At 42.6% G+C, this 18,518-nt stretch overlaps 1 protein-coding gene across 5 annotated transcripts in view; it reads right to left on the bottom strand.

Annotated features, from left to right (window-relative positions):
• Positions 1 to 18,518, bottom strand: part of NSMAF (neutral sphingomyelinase activation associated factor) — a 68,413-nt gene that overhangs the window by 33,207 nt on the left and 16,688 nt on the right. For all 5 annotated transcript variants that reach the window (XR_015140834.1, XM_086336896.1, XM_086336895.1 and 2 more), the window contains exons 2-8: positions 16,055 to 16,144; positions 10,262 to 10,340; positions 10,096 to 10,163; positions 9,977 to 10,013; positions 3,242 to 3,292; positions 375 to 446; positions 43 to 90 (exon numbers count right to left, since the gene is read on the bottom strand). Coding sequence is in view for 4 of the 5 variants with exons in the window: in XM_086336895.1 (XP_086193021.1) it covers positions 43 to 90; positions 375 to 446; positions 3,242 to 3,292; positions 9,977 to 10,013; positions 10,096 to 10,163; positions 10,262 to 10,340; positions 16,055 to 16,144 (445 nt within the window). In the remaining variant the exon portion in view is untranslated. The remainder of the gene's footprint in view (positions 1 to 42; positions 91 to 374; positions 447 to 3,241; positions 3,293 to 9,976; positions 10,014 to 10,095; positions 10,164 to 10,261; positions 10,341 to 16,054; positions 16,145 to 18,518) is intronic.

The following is an 18,518-nucleotide window of genomic DNA, read 5'->3' as shown; positions in this document are numbered from 1 at the left end:
CAGGTTCATTCACAATAAAGATACAGGTCTTTAGAAACTCACCATGGCAGTTTGGTCCCCCAGTTTGTCCAGACAGGATGCTCTATGAAGCTACGAGTACAGAAATATACACGGATTTATTTCTCTCTCTGATGATAAGAAGATAGTTCCTTAGAAGCAATGAAACACAACCACCATTCTGTTACTCAGTAACAGCTAAGAGCCATTCTAAAACATCTATGACTTCTTCCTAATGTAGAGTTTTCAAGTTCAACACATTCAAGTAAATCTCATTCAGATTTATACCAGAGGTTATGGTTTTGGTGAGATGTATGAACATGAAATTTTTTTAAAAAAAGTTTGCCAGTGAATATCTGAGAAGAGCTCTGACTTACTTGAAGCAGTGTCTCCACAACATCTTCCACTTTCCCTGAAACATCCAGCTCGAAGACATACTCCATCATGCCCTGAAAAAGAGGAAGATGAACTGAATCAGAGGAGAACAAGCACATCAGGACCTATCATTTTGAGAACATTTGCAACCCCTGCTGACAGGTGCAGGCAACTCCCTCAGCCCACCTGGGAGATCTACTTCTGTGTTTACTATTTCCTTCCTTCCACTGCCTTTGGGCTTAGTTTGCTCTTCTTTTTCTAGGTCCCTGAGGTATCTAATTAGGTTTTTTAATTTGAGATCTTCCTCTTTTCTTAAGGTAAGCGTTTAACACTCTAAACTTCCTTCTTAGGATTGCTTTTGCAGCATCCTAGGCGTTTAGGTATGTTTTCGTTTTGATCATCTTGAAGTATTTTTAAAATTTCCCTTTTTATTTCTTCTTGACCCACTGTTTGCACAAGAAGGTTGTTTAATCTCCACATACGTATGAATCTTCCTGCTGCTATGGATTTCTGGTTTCACTCCACGGTGGCTGTTAAAGATACTTGGAATGACATCAGTCTTGTTAGACTTACTGACTTCTTTTGTGACCTGACGTGTGATCTGTCCTGGAGGATGTCCCCTGTGCGCGTGAGACAGTGTGTCTTACTGTCCTTGGGCAGGATGTTCTGCATGTGTCTGTGAAGCCCATCTGGCTAGAGTACAGTCGAGTCCTGCTTCCCGAGTGATCGTCGGCCTGGATGACCTGCCTATTATTGAAGGTGGAACGTGGAAGCCTCCTCTGTTCAGTGCAGCTGTCAGTCTCTCCCTTCAGCCTGTCAGTGCCGGCTTCACACACTCATGTGCTCTGAGGCTGGGTGCACATACTGTTGTGACGGTTACTTTTTATGTGTCACAAACTGCACTCTTCTCTTCCCCACGAGGGTGAGTATGCTGGGCTGCATCTGCCTGTGTCTCTGGCTCAAAGTCTGGAGCAGCTGCACAAGCCCAGCTCTTTCCTGTTTTGGGAGGAGGGTCCCCAGACATCTAGAGCATTATGGGTCCTGTCAGAGCTCCAGGACAGGTGAGAAGATGGGGACTGGGCATTCCCTCCAATCACGTGCACTGTTCCAGGGGAGGGACTATGGTGAGACGATGCTCCAACATTCCTACACCTTCAGTGTGGCTCACTTCACTCTCACCTGGGCACAGGGCACTCTGAACCGGTTTCTGGATTTCTCACAAAGGGAATTCATCCATGTACTGTTTCTGAACCAGTCTCCCCATCAGAGGAATAAGGGTTTTCCCAGTCTATCATCTCTCATCACCATCGTCAATGTCATCATGCCCCCCTTTAAACCTGAGAATCCTCTGGTGTCCTAATTCACACTGGAACAAAAGAGCTTTTCTTTGCTTCAGACAACCTGACCCACTTCCTTTGACGTCACTTTTCAGCAGATTTGTACCTTGAGTAGGCGTCAGGAGAACCTCTGCAGTGAGGGTGCAATGACCCGTGGTTCTCAGCTTGGAGGGGGATGGTCCTGCCACCCCTGCAGGGCATTTGTCAACATGTGGAGGCGCCACACAACAACAGGGGACAGTGTGTGTGTGGGGTAGCACTCAGTGGGTGGAGCAGCCTGTAACGTGAGGGACAGCCCCTCACAGTGAAGAAGCAACCTTCCCAGATGCCAACGGCACTGCCTGTGAGTAACAAGCGCTGAGGACTCACTGCTCCTGACTGACCGGCGTGCACAGGTGCTTCCTGCACATAAAACCTGGAGGTGGCTACTGGGGGCCAGTTGTCCCAGCTGCTGCCGAGGACTCGCATGCCAGGCCGGCCTGTGACCAGGACTGCCATCTAGCCAGCAGCAGTCTGCTCAGACGTGGGGCTTTTCCTAATTCAGAGGAGTCATGACAGGAGCATTAGGCCCATCTCTAGGTCCTGTAAGGTCTCCTCTGCTACATGCTACATGTAGACTACATGCTAAACTGTAGCATGGGTCTGTGCTCAGTCTCCTCTGTTCATGGTATTCTCCAGGCAAGAATACTGGAGTGGGTTGCCATTTCCTCCTTCAGGGGATATTCCTTGCCCAGGGATTGAACCTACGTCTCCTGCCTTGGCAGGCGGGTTCTTTACCACTGAGCCACTTGGGAAGCCACAACATTAAGTAAAGCACAGAGTGGTTGGATGTGATGTCTAGTGACGAGTCCTGTGTTCATGGTCCTTCAGAGCTTCTACCCAATCAGGAGAACTTATACACTTGTTGCTGCTGCTGCTAAGTCGCTTCAGTGATGTTCGACTGTGTGTGACCCCATAGATGGCAGCCCCCCAGGCTCCCTCATCCCTGGGACTCTCCAGGCAAGAACACTGGAGTGGGTTGCCATTTCCTTCTCCAATGCATGAAAGTGAAAAGTGAAAGTCAAGTCGCTCAGTCGTGTCCGACTCCTAGCGACCCCATGGACTGCAGCCTACCAGGCTCCTCTGTCCATGGGATTTTCCAGGCAAGAGTACTGGAGTGGGCTGCCATTGCCTTCTCCTGAGCTCTTAAATAAGGGTATTTTATAAAGTATAAATATTTCTGTAACATTTAAAAGAAGTCCTCAGTGATTCCCATTAAATACGATGTATCTTCTGATTTCAATTTTTAACCTAATAATTTAAGCCTTTTCCCCCACTAATAGACCCACTTATTTTTAAGCTAAAAAGTTAACTGAAATCTTTTGAACTGAAGTCTGTGGCTCCCTTGGATAATTTTGTTATAACTGCTAAGTAACAAGCCTTTAAATACCTGTTATCATTATACTCCATCAAAGAAGTTAACACAGACACAGAACCTTATTGCTCAAAATCACTATGGAAATTGTTGGGGATGAAGGAAAAACCTTACTTACCCTTTCTATTTTATATGGTGCAACAATGTTGTGTTCTTTAATGAAATACACCTGAAAAAGACAAATAAATAGTTGTAAAATAATTAAACGTTGTCAGTGATGAGCTGATGGATGTTATGAATCAAATTTAAATCATTGTTATTTAACCTCTATTTCCAAAAGCATTTGCATTAATATTAGTATGGCTTTAAAGTTCTGATGTTAAAATAACAAACATTAAATTAAAAAGAGATTCATCAAGGAAACAAGGTAGCAACCCCTGCAGGATCGATACAATGTTTAAGATGGCTTGTCAATGTCATCACTTGAGCCCAGTAACCACACAAGTGAAGGAGGCTAACCTAAGTGTTCATTGTCTAAGAAATGATTAAGACAGTCACTGTGGTATGAAATCCATTCATCAACATAGAGAAACCTCTCTTTTCTAGAGGCACAGTTTTCACATGCACCAGGCCACTTGTCCTCACATGGGACACTAGCAACCACATATCACATATACACACACACAACCAACCACATATCTCACACACACACACGCCCCAGAGCATCAACCTCCTCGCACGTGCGCCCTAATCCCGCCCTCCCTCCAGTTAGGACAGAAAATTTGCCTCCCCCACATCCATCAGCTGTTCAAAAACGTAGTTCCTACGATCACACGATGCACTTTCTCCCGTTTAAATGCACTACAGATTAAAAAACACTCCTTTGGTCTCACATCCTTTTACCCCTTTTCTGTTCATTTTAGTGGTAAAACTCTTTGCCAGAGCTGATGTACTTTCCAGGGCCCAAAGCAGGTTTTCCTCTGATCTGTGTCACTGCAGCCGTTCCTGATGAGGTCAGCGAGGACACACAAGGTCGGGGAGGATGCACAAGGCCACTCTTCTCAGGGCTTGGATTCTGTTTCTCAGACGCGACATAGCCGGGCCCTTCCTGGAGCAGGTTTCTAGCCGGCTGCGCGGCACCTGCTCCAGGTTCTCCCGACCTCACCAGCTGCTTCCTCCAGCTTCCCAGGGCCCCTGCTTCCCTCCCCGCCGCCCCGGGGCCTAACAAGTGTCTGTCATTCCAGGCCCAGCCTCCTCCTGAAGCCCAGACAGAGGCCTCCAGACGTCGGTGGCGCCTCCTCCAGGTCACATCTACAAAGCCTGCTCCCACATCGAGCCTCACCACTAGCCCAGCAGCACCTCTGTCAGGGTTTCTTCAGAGCACACCGGGATGCCGACCCCTCTCACCCTCCCGCAGCCACCAGCCTGGGCCACACGCCTGAGTCACTACTCCCAGATGCTCGCCTGGTGTCCCCGGCTACCCCAGGCACTGGAGAGAACCACAGACAGAGACCAATCAGACCGGGGCCCTTCTCAGCGAGGCATCCGCCGCTGCTGCACTACGGTAGCTCGTGCATGCCTTCTCACGTTCTGGCCTCTGGCCTGGTTCACCTTCCTCATGGCGTCTGTCTCTGCCTGACGTCAGAGAAGACATCTGCTCACTGTCTGCTGTCCCACTGAGAGGTAAAGTCCCTGGAGAGAGGGACTTCAGATATTTTATTCTTCCCTCTATCTCCCTCCTCTCTCTTGGGCTTCCCAGGTGGCTCAGAGGGTAAAGCGTCTGCCTGCAATGCGGGAGAACTGGGTTCAATCCCCAGGTCGGGAAGATCCCTGGAGAAGGAAATGGCAACCCACTCCAATACTCTTGCCTGGAAAATTCCATGAACGGAGGAGCCTGGCAGGCCGAAGTCCATGGGATCACACATAGTCACACATGACTGAGCAACTTCACCTCTATCTCTAAAACCTTGACTGTGATACTTACAGGATGCATGAAGAAAGTGAGAAGTGTCAGTCGCTCAGTCCTGTCTGACTCTTTATGACCCCATGGACTGTAACCTGCCAGGCTCCTCTGTCCATGGAATTCTCCAGGCAAGAATACTGGAGTGGGTTGGATGCCCTTCTCTGGGGGATCTTCCCGACCCTGGGACTGAACCCAGGTCTTCTGCATTGCAGGCAGATTCTTTACCATCTGAGTCACTGGGGAAGCCCAGGATGCATGAGTACTATTGTTGATACACACACACCCCTTCCTCTTTATTTTACCAGCAAAAGAGTATATAGAAGCAAAGCTCTCTAAAGCCCAAAGAACCATAACATATTTCTAAAGCACTGTGACCTAGTAAGTAATCACACACACACACACGCACATTTTGTTTTCCTGGTTGTGCAGTTAACCCAGGAAACTTAATATTTGAAAGAGTAGCTTATGTCTAGTTGCCCTTGATATAATATAGCTGATTTTGAGCTTGATATGAGACATCTTACATAAACTATTGAAAGGCAATAGAAAGATTTTGGTTCTAGGTTTATTAAAATTATATTAAAATGGATACTTTTATAACAGAAACCACACTTCCAATTTAAAACCTACCTAATCCTTTCAAGATATGGACTTTCCAGAATAAAGCCACAGTGCAGAATGATACTGTAGTATAATGAGCATGCAGCTGTGGGCCAGAATTATCAATAATGGTGTTCCTTCCCCAAAGTAAGAGATGGCGGTAACTGCTTTCATTTATGCCAGTCAAAACTAACAGACATTCTAAAATTAATAGAACCATGGAAGGCAGATCTGGAATATCACGTACCCTGATATCTCCCAGCTTTCATAAAATAATTTTCAATATACACTAAAAAGGGCCATGAACAAGAGGGCTGCGTGATCTGAACACCACTGGGAGGCTCTCTGCTCCAGACTATTCACCCCGTGAGACTCGCAAGGCTTTGAGTCAAGTCCTGAAGCAAAGAAACCTCTCTATCTGTTTCCCACGGCTCTTCCTACATTTCACAGAAAGATACTTTTCTTTGAACACTTCAAGGATCTGGGGCTCTGCAGAGGGGAGGCAACCCTGCTCTCCTCTCTCCCTTTCATTTTCAAGGTGAAGAAGGTGAGATTCACAGCAAAAAGACAGGGCTAACGGGCTTCCCAGATGGCTCAGTGGTAAAGAATCCACCTGACAATGCAGAGGATCCCTGGGTTGGGAAGATCCTCAGAGAAGGAAATGGCAACCCACTCTAGTATTCTTGCCAAGAGAATCCCGTGGGCAGAGGAGCCTGGCGGCCTACCATCTATGGGGTCACAAAGAGTCGGACACAACTTAGCGACTAAACAACAAAAATGAGCTCTACTCTTACAATTTTTTAAAGATCTACAGGTGAATTAAGTACAGCTGACCCCTGAACAACATGGGCATGAACCATGTGGGTCTACCTACATGTGGACTGTTTTCAATAAATACATTGGGAAATTTTGTGGAGATTTCGGACAATTGGAAAGAAGATGAACTGTGTAGCCTAGAAATATCAGAAAAATTAAGACCTAAGTATGTCATGAGTACATAAAATGTATGTAGATACTAGTCTATCATATCATTTACAACCATAAAACATACATGATAAATTTATCACAACTTAATGCGCAAACTTCCTGACCAGACGTGGCACCAACTGAAGTGGAGAGAAAATGTAAATAACTATATAGAGACACAGCGTGAAGCCACAGCACTCCCTCCCTGCAGCTCACACTGCACCACGGCCATAGCTTCCTAGCCAGCCCCTGTGCAGAGGTCAAGTGTTGAGAGTAACCTCAAAAGGCCACAGGACACCGTTCATCTCCCTGTGAACAGTCATCTCTTCAGTAAACTCCACTGCAGTACAAAGTGGTTTCTCCTGGTTCTTGTGCGTCGTGTTCAGTGTCAGATCGTAACCTTGAATAACACCACGGGACCCACGTGACACTAGTGATGCTGGCAGTGCTCCAGAGGAGCCGAGAAAAGTCACGACACTACAAGCAACAGCCGAGCTACTTGATGTGTGTACCGCTGACTGAGCTGAGGTCCACAGCGGGGGCCGCCCCCGTGTCAAGATAAACGGATCCTGCATTAAGGACCATGGTGGAAAGGAAAAGGACATTCATGAAGTGGTCACGCAGCTAGCCCGCAGGCAGGAGAACCTGGCACTTTCTGTGAAATACTTCTTTATCTCATGTTTAAAATGCAGCTTTTATGTGGGTGCAGGATTGCTGTAAGAAAGCCACACCTATAGATGAATATGAGGTCATCACATGACAACTTAAAGCCAAAGGAAGGTGAAGGAGCTAAAGCTGGAGAACTTAATGCTAGCAAAGGATGGTTTGATAATTTTAGAAAGAGGTTTGGCTTTAGAAATGTCAAGATAACAGGAAAAGCAGCTTCTGCCAACCAAGAGGCAGCAGATGAGCTCCCAGACAGCATGAAAAATATCTCTGAGGAGAAAAGATTATCTGCCTGGACAGGTTTTTACTGCAGATGAAAGTGCCCTCTTCTAGGGGTGGGTGAGCAGGGAATCCACAAAGGACATTCATTAGGAAGAGAAGTGACGACCAGGAGTTTATACGGCAGGCTGAGATAGGCTAAGTCTGCTGTTTTGCACAAGTTCAGTGGAGTTGATGACCAGGACTGTCCTGATCTATAAAGTTGCTGACCTCTAGCCTTGAAGAGCGGAGAAGGCAATGGCAACCCACTCCAGTGTTCTTGCCTGGAGAATCCCAGGGACAGAGGAGCCTAGTGGGCTGCTGGCTATGGGGTCGCACAGAGTCGGACACGACTGAGGCGACTTAGCAGCAGCAGCAGCAGCCTTGAAGAGAAGAGATGACCACAGCTGCCGTCTTTAGGTTGCACAGCAAGAGGGCTGGACAGCAAGGACCCTTTTCCTGGATTGGTTCCATCGATGCTTTGTCCCATTGATGCTGTCAGGAAGTATTTTGCCAGTAAGGGACTACCCTTTAATATTTTTTTTAATTGGACAATACCCTGGCCACCTCGAACGATTTCAACACCAAAGCTGTCAAAGTGGTCTACTTGTCCCAAAACACAGTATCTCTAATTGAGACTCCAGATCAAGGGGTCATAAGAACCTTTAAGGTTTGTGCGCATGGTGCTCTATGGAAAGGGCTGTCAATGCTGACAGCTGGAATATCTTCAGAGTCTGTAAGGACCGCACCACTGAAGATGCCCAGGTTGTTCAAGAAAAAGCCATGAATGCCATTAAGCTGAAAACCACACGTTCCTGCTAGAGAAAACTGTTCAAATGCTGCACACAACCACACAGCATTTATGACAGAGCCAATCAGAGTATGGATGTGGCCGAAAAAGAAGGGGGCTGAAACGTTTCGAGACCTGGATCTCAGAGAGATTCAAGGACTAATGGACACCGCACCAGAGGAGAGAACAGAAGACAACCTGATGCAGACAAGCGCTCCCAAACCAGACCTGAGGAAGGAGACGCTGTAAGCGCTGGGTAATAAGCTGACATTAGACAAGCTAGCAGAAGCGCCTGGGTTTTTATTTTTTCCTGCCTTTTGACTTCTTTTTACAACATGGACCCTTCTACGACCCAGGCGCTGAAACTAAAGCAAACTGTGGAAGAAAGATGGGTGCGTAGAGAAACACTTTTAGAGAAAAAAGCAGAAAAAGACAGAAATTATGATGTATTTCTGTAAATTTAAACTGAATGTGTCTGCCTTTCCTGCACCCCCACCCACCCACCTCCTCCACCCCTTCCTCCTCTGCCCGCCGAGACAGCAAAACCAAACCCCCTCTTCCTCCTCGGCACAAAGACAGACGACAAGGATGAAGACCTTTGTGACCATCCATTTCTACTTAATAACTAGCAAACAGTCACCCTGCTGTGCAGTTACTAAACTTGTAAACAGATGACAAACTTATAGTATTGATAAACCCAGTACATACTGCAAACGTGTCTTCTCTTCCTTATGATTTTCTTATAACCTTTTTTCTCTAACACACTGTACTGTATGACTACATAATATAATACATACAACATATAAAATGTGTTAATAACCATTTATGATCCCCTACAGGATGAAATGGCAACCCACTCCAGTATTCTTGTCTGAAAAATCCCATGGACAGAGGAGCCTGGAGGGCTAGAGTCCATGGGGTCGCAGAGTGGGACGAAACTAAGCATGTGTCATCAGCAAGGCACCAGCAGGCTATTCGTAGTAGTTAAGTTTTGGGGGAGTCAAAAGTTATACACGAATTTTTAACTGTGTTGGAGGTTGTCAGAGCCTTGAACTTTTTGCTTTACTCAAGGGTCGGTCATATATGTCAGGAGAAAAAACATAATTTATCTCTGTACTGCCAGTGTCAACACAGTGCTGGATGCAAAAATCTATACTGAGTAAACGCGAAATGAATAAAAAGTCACGACTCCAAGCTTTATAACTAGACAAGGCTACACAACCCGAGTCCTGCCTGGGTTGCCATCACGAGTCACCTTGAGCTCACTGAAGTGGTGGGCGCTGGCCTCCCACCTCCTAAATGGTGACGAGGCTACAGGAGAACCTGTAGTCCTTCACCTCAACCTCACACACAGTCAGGACTCCTAAGGGCGAACCCACAGCCGGCAGGTAACACACACACACACACTCACCTACCTACCCGAGGAATGTTAAGGATCTCAGCAGGGATCACACCTGCTAAAACGTATTTCCCAGTGACTAAATTTTAAAAGAATTTAAACATCTTTTCCAGCGGTCTTCATTTGAGATTTGAACAAATAATTTCAGTATGCTAAAAAAAAGTGTGTATATGGAAGCCCATACAAACACACACACACATATATAATGTATGTATTTATTCATTTAAATGTTCATTCAGGTTAGAAAAAATATTTACCAAGTGCTCCTTACCTGGCTGAAAATGAGTGAAATCGCCCCAGATACTGTCCTAAAAATGCAGATAAAAGTCATTAAATATATATAGAGTTTTTTGGTAGAAGTAAAGTCAAACAGTTGCGACAGTGACATACTTTGCAAAGTGTCTATTGGCTTCATTTTCTCCATGTCTTCCTATTTTTATACAATCCCTCAAAGGAATCTGTATAAAATTGAGAGAGAGAGAGGTTATAAAAATAAGACAAGGTAAAATGCACACAAATATAGGGCTATTTCTCTTCACATTGAAAGTGTGTTTACCTTAATGATGGGTTGTGATATTGCATCCGGTTCAAAAATAACTGATTTTGAACATATTTTTAAGGAGCCTCTGATTTTCCTAAAGTACAAAGGGATATTATTAATGAACATAACAAGTCACAGAAGAATCATAACACATTTTAACTAGCATGTAGATGACTAAAGCATCAACTAATAAAAGATCAAAGACAAAGGTATGAAAGGTTGGACAACATAGCAAAATAATTATCCTCATCTCCTAAAGGAAATCAACCCTGAATATTCACTGGAAGGACTGATGCTGAAGCTCCAATACTTTGGCCACCTGATACGAAGAATCTACTCACTGGAAAAGACTGATGCTGGGAAAGATTGAATGCAAAAGGAGAAGAGGGCAGCAGAGGATGGTTAGATGGCATCACCGACTCAGTGGATAGGAATGTGAGCAGACTCTGGGGGATAGTGGAGGACAGAAGAGTTCACTGTGCTACATACAGTCCGTGAGGTTGCCAAGAGTTGGACACGACTTAGCAACTAAGCAACAACCATCACCTCCTCCCTGGAGGTTAAAGAAACTCCACGTGTTGTAATACAGTCTCACTGGTTGAGGACTGTCCGGGAATTTTTATTCATTATCACTTCACTTGGCCCTCACAACTGCATGAATGTGAAGCAGTTTTCTGATCCTTAAGAAATGCTGATTCCATCCTGTCTGTGGTTAATTCTTTTGACTTTGAATTTCCTACATCTTAAACACTTATTCAGAAGACCATACTGTAACCCTAATCCTTTTTAAACCTGACATTGATTGGGTAAGGGATTTTTTTTCCTTATTTATAATCATGGGAAAATAACAGTTTGAATTTAGCACATAAAATGCTTTTAGTGGTAATTCTGGAGTACATGGGAATTCAAGGTAAAATTGCTTCTTTGAGAATAAGCAATTTTAAAGATGATCTGCCTACTACTACAATACCAAATAGATCAGCTGTTGACCATTTTTCTCCTTTTCTAGGACATGGATAAGGCTCTAGTGAGTCTAGGGCGACGCCTGCCTGAGCATGCTAGAGGCCAGTGTGCCTCACTAGCCTGAAGCCAATAAAAAGCTACACTTTATTGTCTTTTATTGACTGAATGACTTTTATCAATGATCAGACCAAGGCAATAATTTATTATGTAATCAGAACACAGGTTAAGAAATACTGGGAAAAAAGAAACCTTTTAAAAAAATCATCTTAGTTTCCAAGACTATATTTTGTCTACAAGGAAAGCTCCATGGATTTTTTTAAATTACTTGTATGACATTTGAGCTTTTCCTCCAGCCATTCCTTGGTGTCCTAGTGAACCCTTCTCACTCTGCCCATCCCAGGGGTCTCTTAATTGAAGCAATTATTTTACTTGGACTCTAGAAAGACCCACCTGCTCTCCCTGAGTCAATCATTCTGCCAAAAAAATCTCACCTCCTTCCTGGCTTACAAAAATGCCAATGGCTTCCTAGCGCACATGATAAAGCCCCATCGCAATCTGAGAAAGGCCTGCCTCTGTGTACACATGTATATGTACCAAACGGATGAGCAGGGTCATGGTAAAGGCCATGATACAGTCTACAGTTCTTCTTCCTCAAAGGCTCTTTTAAATGTTGATTTTTATATCATTTTTTCCATGCTGTTAATTGCATTTACTTCTCTAACACCCTAAATTACCTAATAATAACTTAAGTACTTTTAAGGCAAAAGCTAAAGAAATACAAATAGAACAGAAAACTCCCAAGTACCAACCGACTAGTTCCTGCAGCTGTTAACATGCAGTCATTTCTGTTTTGTGTCTAACACCCTAGAACCCTCCTGGATTTTAGATAAATTCCCAGACTCCTATACTTCATCTGCTGTGCTGTGCTCAGTCACGTCCACCTCTTTGTGACCCCATGGACTAAGCCCACCAGGTTCCTCTGTCCATGGGATTCTCCAGGCAAGAACACTGGAGTGGGTTGCCATTTCCTTCTCCAATACTTCATCTAAACATACTTTAACATGAATCCCTCAAGTCCTTCAATAAATGACCATCATTACACATCTACAAAAAATAATAATTCCTTAATGTCATCCAGGATAAAGTCAGGGTTCAAATCTATTTCATAACTGTTTTTTATAGTTGGTTTGTAAAAAGCCACAATTCCTTTAGCTGATATGGCTCCTAATATCTGTTAATCTAAGACAGTGTTCATTTCCCCGCTTTATGGACTTTGCTAAACACATCTCTGTGGTTTTCATCTATCACACTTCCTTTATGTCAGAGGCAGTGCACACATACTGCCCTCATATCAGGAGGCCCCAGTGGATTCACATAATACCCACCTTGACACGTGCATTAAAATATTTCTCAGCAGCTTTTCACCTGCTGGTTTAGCAGCCACTGAAGAGTATGTCTAGATCAGGGGTTAGCAAACTTTTTCAGTAAAGATCCAGGGAGCAAATATTTTTGACTTTGTGGGCCATTTGGTATCTGTCTCTATTCAGCTCTGTTTCCCTGTTGTCGCAGAAAACCAACCAGATACAAGATGTAAACAAGTGGGTGTGACTGCATTCCAATAAAACTTTATTTAAAAACCCAAGTGGCAGCCAGATATGACCATAGTCTGTGGATCCCTGATTCACTAGGGATTGAAATTTTTAACAATCCTTCAGTGTTTGTTATCTAGAATTTATCAAAGAACAGCTTTAATCATCTATGATTTGGCCACCCTGAAGTACAATTTGTACCAGGAAAGCAGGAAAAATGCTTGATCTTTTTTATCAAGTTTTAGAAAAATGAGTCGGTGTCCTATAATCCTTTGAAGTTAAATGATACACACACACACACATATATATACGTATGAAATTATTTATATCACATATATATATATATCATTATGAACTCATAGGAGTTGAGCCCTTATGATACATTCCAATCCCCTATAGTCATTCTTTTTTGATGCTCAATCTGCTCCATTTTTTTTTTCCCCAACTTTTCAGGGTGGCCTTGTGCCCTTTTAATTCAGTATGCAATCATTTTTGATATTTTTCCTTACCTGCAAGGATAATAAGATGTTCCAGGCTCACCTCCCTCACTTTTCCTGCCCCTAACTTAGACTCAGGCACTTCTCCAAAGAGCCCTCATTGCTTTTACTGGAGAGAGGCATTCACAGGGCAGCTCATTGCTACTGAGCTGTTTCTAGGTCTTTTCAGAAGGCAGAGCTAGAAACTACTTTCTTTTAAAAGAAAAGCATATGACTCCATATAAGCATTACCAACTCAAATCAAAGATCCCAAGGTTTTTACTTAACTCCTTTAATATTAGATCTGTATCTCCTTTGTACTGAAAATCTCGATCTTGGCATTTTTCTTTATCTAACTGTATAAAACTGTGTGTATAAAACAGTTCCAAAATAATACAAAAATACTTAATATTACTACTAAAACAATTTACAATATTTTTTGCAATTATTCCTTAACTGAAAATATATTTCACCAGAGACACAAATTATTGTGTTGTGAAGTTGATTAAAACAATTCTTTTCTGTGATTAATCGTCCAGCTTTCTATATAGCTAGGTTTATTTGTTTCATTTTCTTTTTAATTTTTAGAGTTTTCTGCCTCTCCTGAAATTTAACAAAGAAATAAATTTTATACTGCATATAAATATTCCTATGGTTCCAAAAACAAAGCTATAAAAAAAGGTACATTCAGAGGCATCTAGCTGTCATCTCTGTATTATCTCCTGATCCTCCTTTTTCTATGTAGATAACCATTTCCATTAGCTTTTTGCTTATGCTTTAAAATATATATATATATATTTAACTTTTAAAAACATAATCAATATAACAGCCCCATTTTCATATGAAAGATGGCATCCAACACCAAATATTCTTCCCTTGCATTTTTCACTTAATATGTGTTGGAGAAAAATCTACAGTAACACACAGAACCTCTTCATTCCTTTGTTACAGTTTCATAATGCTCCAGTATGTGGTCATTCCATAAGTTATTCAGTCACCTACTAAATTATTTCCAGCATCTTGCTATTACAAGTAGTCCTACAATAAATGATCTTGGACATATGTCTATTTATATACTTTCTAGTGCATCTCTGCATCTCTGAGGTAGTTTCCTACAAGTAGCATTGCTAGATCAATAGGATAAGGTACATGCAATCTTGCTAAATATTACCAAATTCACTTCCATGGAACTGTACCATTCCAACCTAATAACTTGAAAATTACAAAAACAGGTTTCAGTTTGCTTATTATATTTGTGCTTCAATAATGACCAATGTATTCAATTTTAAGCAGGACATTATTATGACAGCAGAGGAGCATTGGGAGAAAAAAAAGGTACGAAATTGGAGAAAAAAATATGTTCAAAATTCTAGAGGTAAAAAAGCAAGGTTCCACTTTCAATTAGAAAAATAATTATCTAATATGATTGAACGCCAAGGAAACAGATATGCCCAAACCTATCAAACAAAAAGCTAAGTGAGTTTCACTTTGGTTTGTATTTATATAAATAGTACACAGTTTTGATTTAAACAAAAACTGCACGAAATTAATGCTTTTGAACTGTAGTACTGGGGAAGACTCTTGAGAATCCTTTGGACTTCAAGGAGATCCAACCAGTCAATCCTAAAGGAAATCAGTCCTGGATATTCATTGGAAGGACTGATGCTGAAGCTGAAACTCCAATACTTTGGCCACCTGATGCGAAGAACTGACTCATTGGAAAAGACCCTGATGCTAGGAAAGACTGAAGGCAGGAGGAGAAGGGGACGACAGAGGATGAGATGGCTGGATGGCATCACTGACTCGCTGAGTAAGCTCCAGGAGTTGGTGTTGGACAGGGAAGCCTGGCGTGCTGCAGTCCATGGGGTCACAAAGAGTCGGACATGACTGAGCAACTGGACTGAACTGAACACGGTTTTGATCCTTTCAGGATTAAAGGATATTTCATTTTTAAAATGGTAAAAAGTAAAGTGTTTATCTAATACCAAAGCACGTTCTAAATTGTAGCCTGTAGTTGTTAAGTGACAAACCAAGAGAATTAACAGATACATTTTAGTTAATTCAAAGTTGGCATTTTAAACCAAAAAAAAAAAAACCTTCATTATATACTTTTGCACATACCTTTCAAAGGGTGTGGCCAAATAAACAATCTACTTTTACAGTAATAAACAATAATAATTAAAATATAGAGTATTTTGCTTCTAGTTCAAATCAAATTATTCATTTGAAAGTCCTGATTTTTACACCACATGCACTGATGTTTTATGATCATTACTCTAAAACACCATAACCCAAATAATTGAGCATACAAGGACAAAAGGGATGCAAGAAAAAAGTGATGGAATGCATCAGGGGCCCATCGGGTGGATTTAGGAACCAGACCCAACCTCTGAGGAATTAGTACTTAGCTTTAGAAAGGGCTTCCCTGATAGCTCAGTTGGTAAAGAATTTGCCTGCAATGCAGGAGATCCCAGTTCGATTCCTGGGTTCGGAAGATCCCCTGGAGAAGGATAAATCTACCCACTCCAATATTCTGGCCTGGAGAATTCCATGGACTCTATAGTCCACGGAGTCGCAAAGAGTCGGACACGACTGAGCAACTTTCACTTTCAGCTTTAGAAAATATCTTAAGTTATGGCAATCTATACACTGGATTTATAAATCCCTTTCTTCTCATTACTTTCCCAAAAGAAGGGGAAAACTGTGTGATCACACATTTAATTTTAAAACAGACAACAGAAAAGTCTGTAAGTCTGCAGAGATCTAAAACTCCTCCTTACCTTTCCTTCTGGCTGCCCTTATGCTGAATGTGATGAGCCGTGTGCTGTTCAAAGTAGTACTCCTCCAAGTTAAGCAGAAGCAAGGAAAATCTACATTTGGGGAGAAAAAAAAAAAAAGGTTAATTTTTTTAACATATTAAGAAAGCAGAATATTTTACACGTGTTCCCAAAGTGCTTTTCCATCTTTAACATCAAAAAATACTTATTAAGTGTGTATTATATGCCAGGCATGCCTCTCCATCCAGAAAGACCTGTCTAGTTATGTCAAAAGTAAAACTGTTTTGTTGCTCAGTCACTAAGTCACCTCTGACTCTTTGCAATCCCATGGACTGTAGCCCACTAGGCTCCTCTCTCCATGGAATTTCCCAAGCAAGAATACTGGAGTAGGTTGCTGTTTGCTTCTCCAAATTTGTTTACCAAGTGGATCTATTATTTCTTTACAGAAACTCAATAATTTCAAGAAACAAAACTTATTCTTGCCTGAACAAAGCTCGGAGCCTTCCCACCTACAGAGTTCTCGCCCTCTGTTCCCTGTGACTGCACCCTAGGCTCCTGTACCACACACACCACTCCAGTGTCACGGCTCATGGGTGGGTGAGTGCCTCCTGCTACTCTCACAAGACCACAAGCCTCTGAGAGGTAGATCTTTAGATATTCCCCTGTACTCACTGGAAAAGACCCTGATGCTGGGAAAGATTGAGGGCAGGAGAAGAAGGGGACGACAGAGGATGGGATGGTTGGATGGCATCAGCGACTCAATGGACATGAGTTTGAGCAAACTCCAGGAGATAGTGAAGGTCAGGGAAGCCTGGCGTGCTGCAGTCCATGGGGTCGCAAAGAGTCGGACATGACTGACTCACTCAACAACCAACCTAATGCTTGCATACAATGACTATGTTATAGATAAAATAAGCAAGTTGAAACTGAATGGGATTGAAAAATAGTTGCTTTTAAAGTTTGAAGTGCTTTTTTAAAAACAAAGCTTTAAAGAAATGTATTATTTAGTTGTATGGCCACAGAAAGAAACACATGGCAAAGAACTGGAAGCAACTGTTTTGTTTTGTGGTCAGGACCCAGAAACACCGACGGCACCAGAGTTACAGAGAGGGAGAGGGTCTCATGAAAAACGTGGCACTTGAGCTGGGTCTTGAAGTTCCTGTGTAAGAGGAAAGACATCTAGAGTAAATACGGCAGAACAGATCTCTAGATTAAATACGGCAGAACAGACCTCTAGATTAAATACGGCAGAACAGACCTCTAGATTAAATATGGCAGAATAGACCTCTAGATCATATATGGCAGAATAGAACCTAGATTACGCAGAACAGACCTCGAGATTAAATACAGCAGAATAAATATGCATGGTTTATTTCTGCTCCCTCTGGGAACAATACAAAGTAAACAGAAGTATTTTTTAAATAGTAAAAAGCCATAGACTAAAGAAAACTGGAGGGGCACACAAGCAAGTGAGAAGTAACGGTAAGTTTGTGAGCAAGACAGTGAAAGCGGACAGCCAGTGGATGGAGGAATCAGCAGTGACCAGAAACCAGGAGAGCGGATGCCTCCAGAGAAGGCACCAGTCAGGAGAAAACCAGAAGTTCCACGACTGCAGGAATAAGGCAGCAAGAAGGCAGGGATGAAGCCAAGGTGATGCTGAGAGTCCGAATGAGGCTAGTCACCCAGATTCCTCCCCTGGTAGTTCTCCCGATACACAGTTTTTCAATAACAAAGTTAAACAAGAGGCTCCCAACTAGACATCAAGCACGGTGCAGAGCGTGAGAAGGTGGTTACACAAAAATCAGGAAGACATATCACACTCCAAGTAGCAGTCTGGTGGATTATCTTTGGAAAAAACTAGTGCTAAAGAAAGGACCCATGGCTACCAGCATTTGAAAGAACATCATCCCACACTGAAGCCCAGCAGAAGAGGCCTGCCCACGAGAATTACATGCTTCACCCTTAAATATAAGACACCCCAGGATTACCAGCTTCCAGTGTGAAAGAAATAGACCAAGCAAGCAGAAGAATACAACCTGAAGGACTAGAAACGTGTACAGAAAAAGAGGTCCAAAGACTATAATTAACATCCTTACAAAGAAGGAATTATATCCATAAACCAAGATATGGCTCACTTAAAAATTTTGAGCCAACAGAAAAGTAACTCATAAACTAAAAATAATGACAGCAGGAACCAGCTCTACCATCACAACAGGCAACTTTTATTGGCCTGTTCTACACTGTAAAATCCATGAACAAGAATTAATCATAGGCTAAACTGCCAGAGCTCAGTGTAAAATGCTCACTATTAGTACCTACTGTGAATTTCAATACAATCACAAAAGTTGGGATTGCTAGGAACATCCTTTGATGCATCAGATAATTTCCAGGAAGGTATAAATCAGAGAGATAGTTACTAAGTACATTGCCCCTTACTTTTAGCTTGTATTAATATCTTAATAAGCTG

Source organism: Bos grunniens, chromosome 14, assembly GCF_055505025.1.
Source record: "Bos grunniens cultivar Pamir isolate PY7600 chromosome 14, Bosgru_T2T1.0, whole genome shotgun sequence".
Lineage (NCBI taxonomy): Eukaryota > Metazoa > Chordata > Mammalia > Artiodactyla > Bovidae > Bos > Bos grunniens.
Note: the sequence above shows the minus strand (reverse complement) of the source record. Positions and strands in the feature narration are given on the sequence as shown.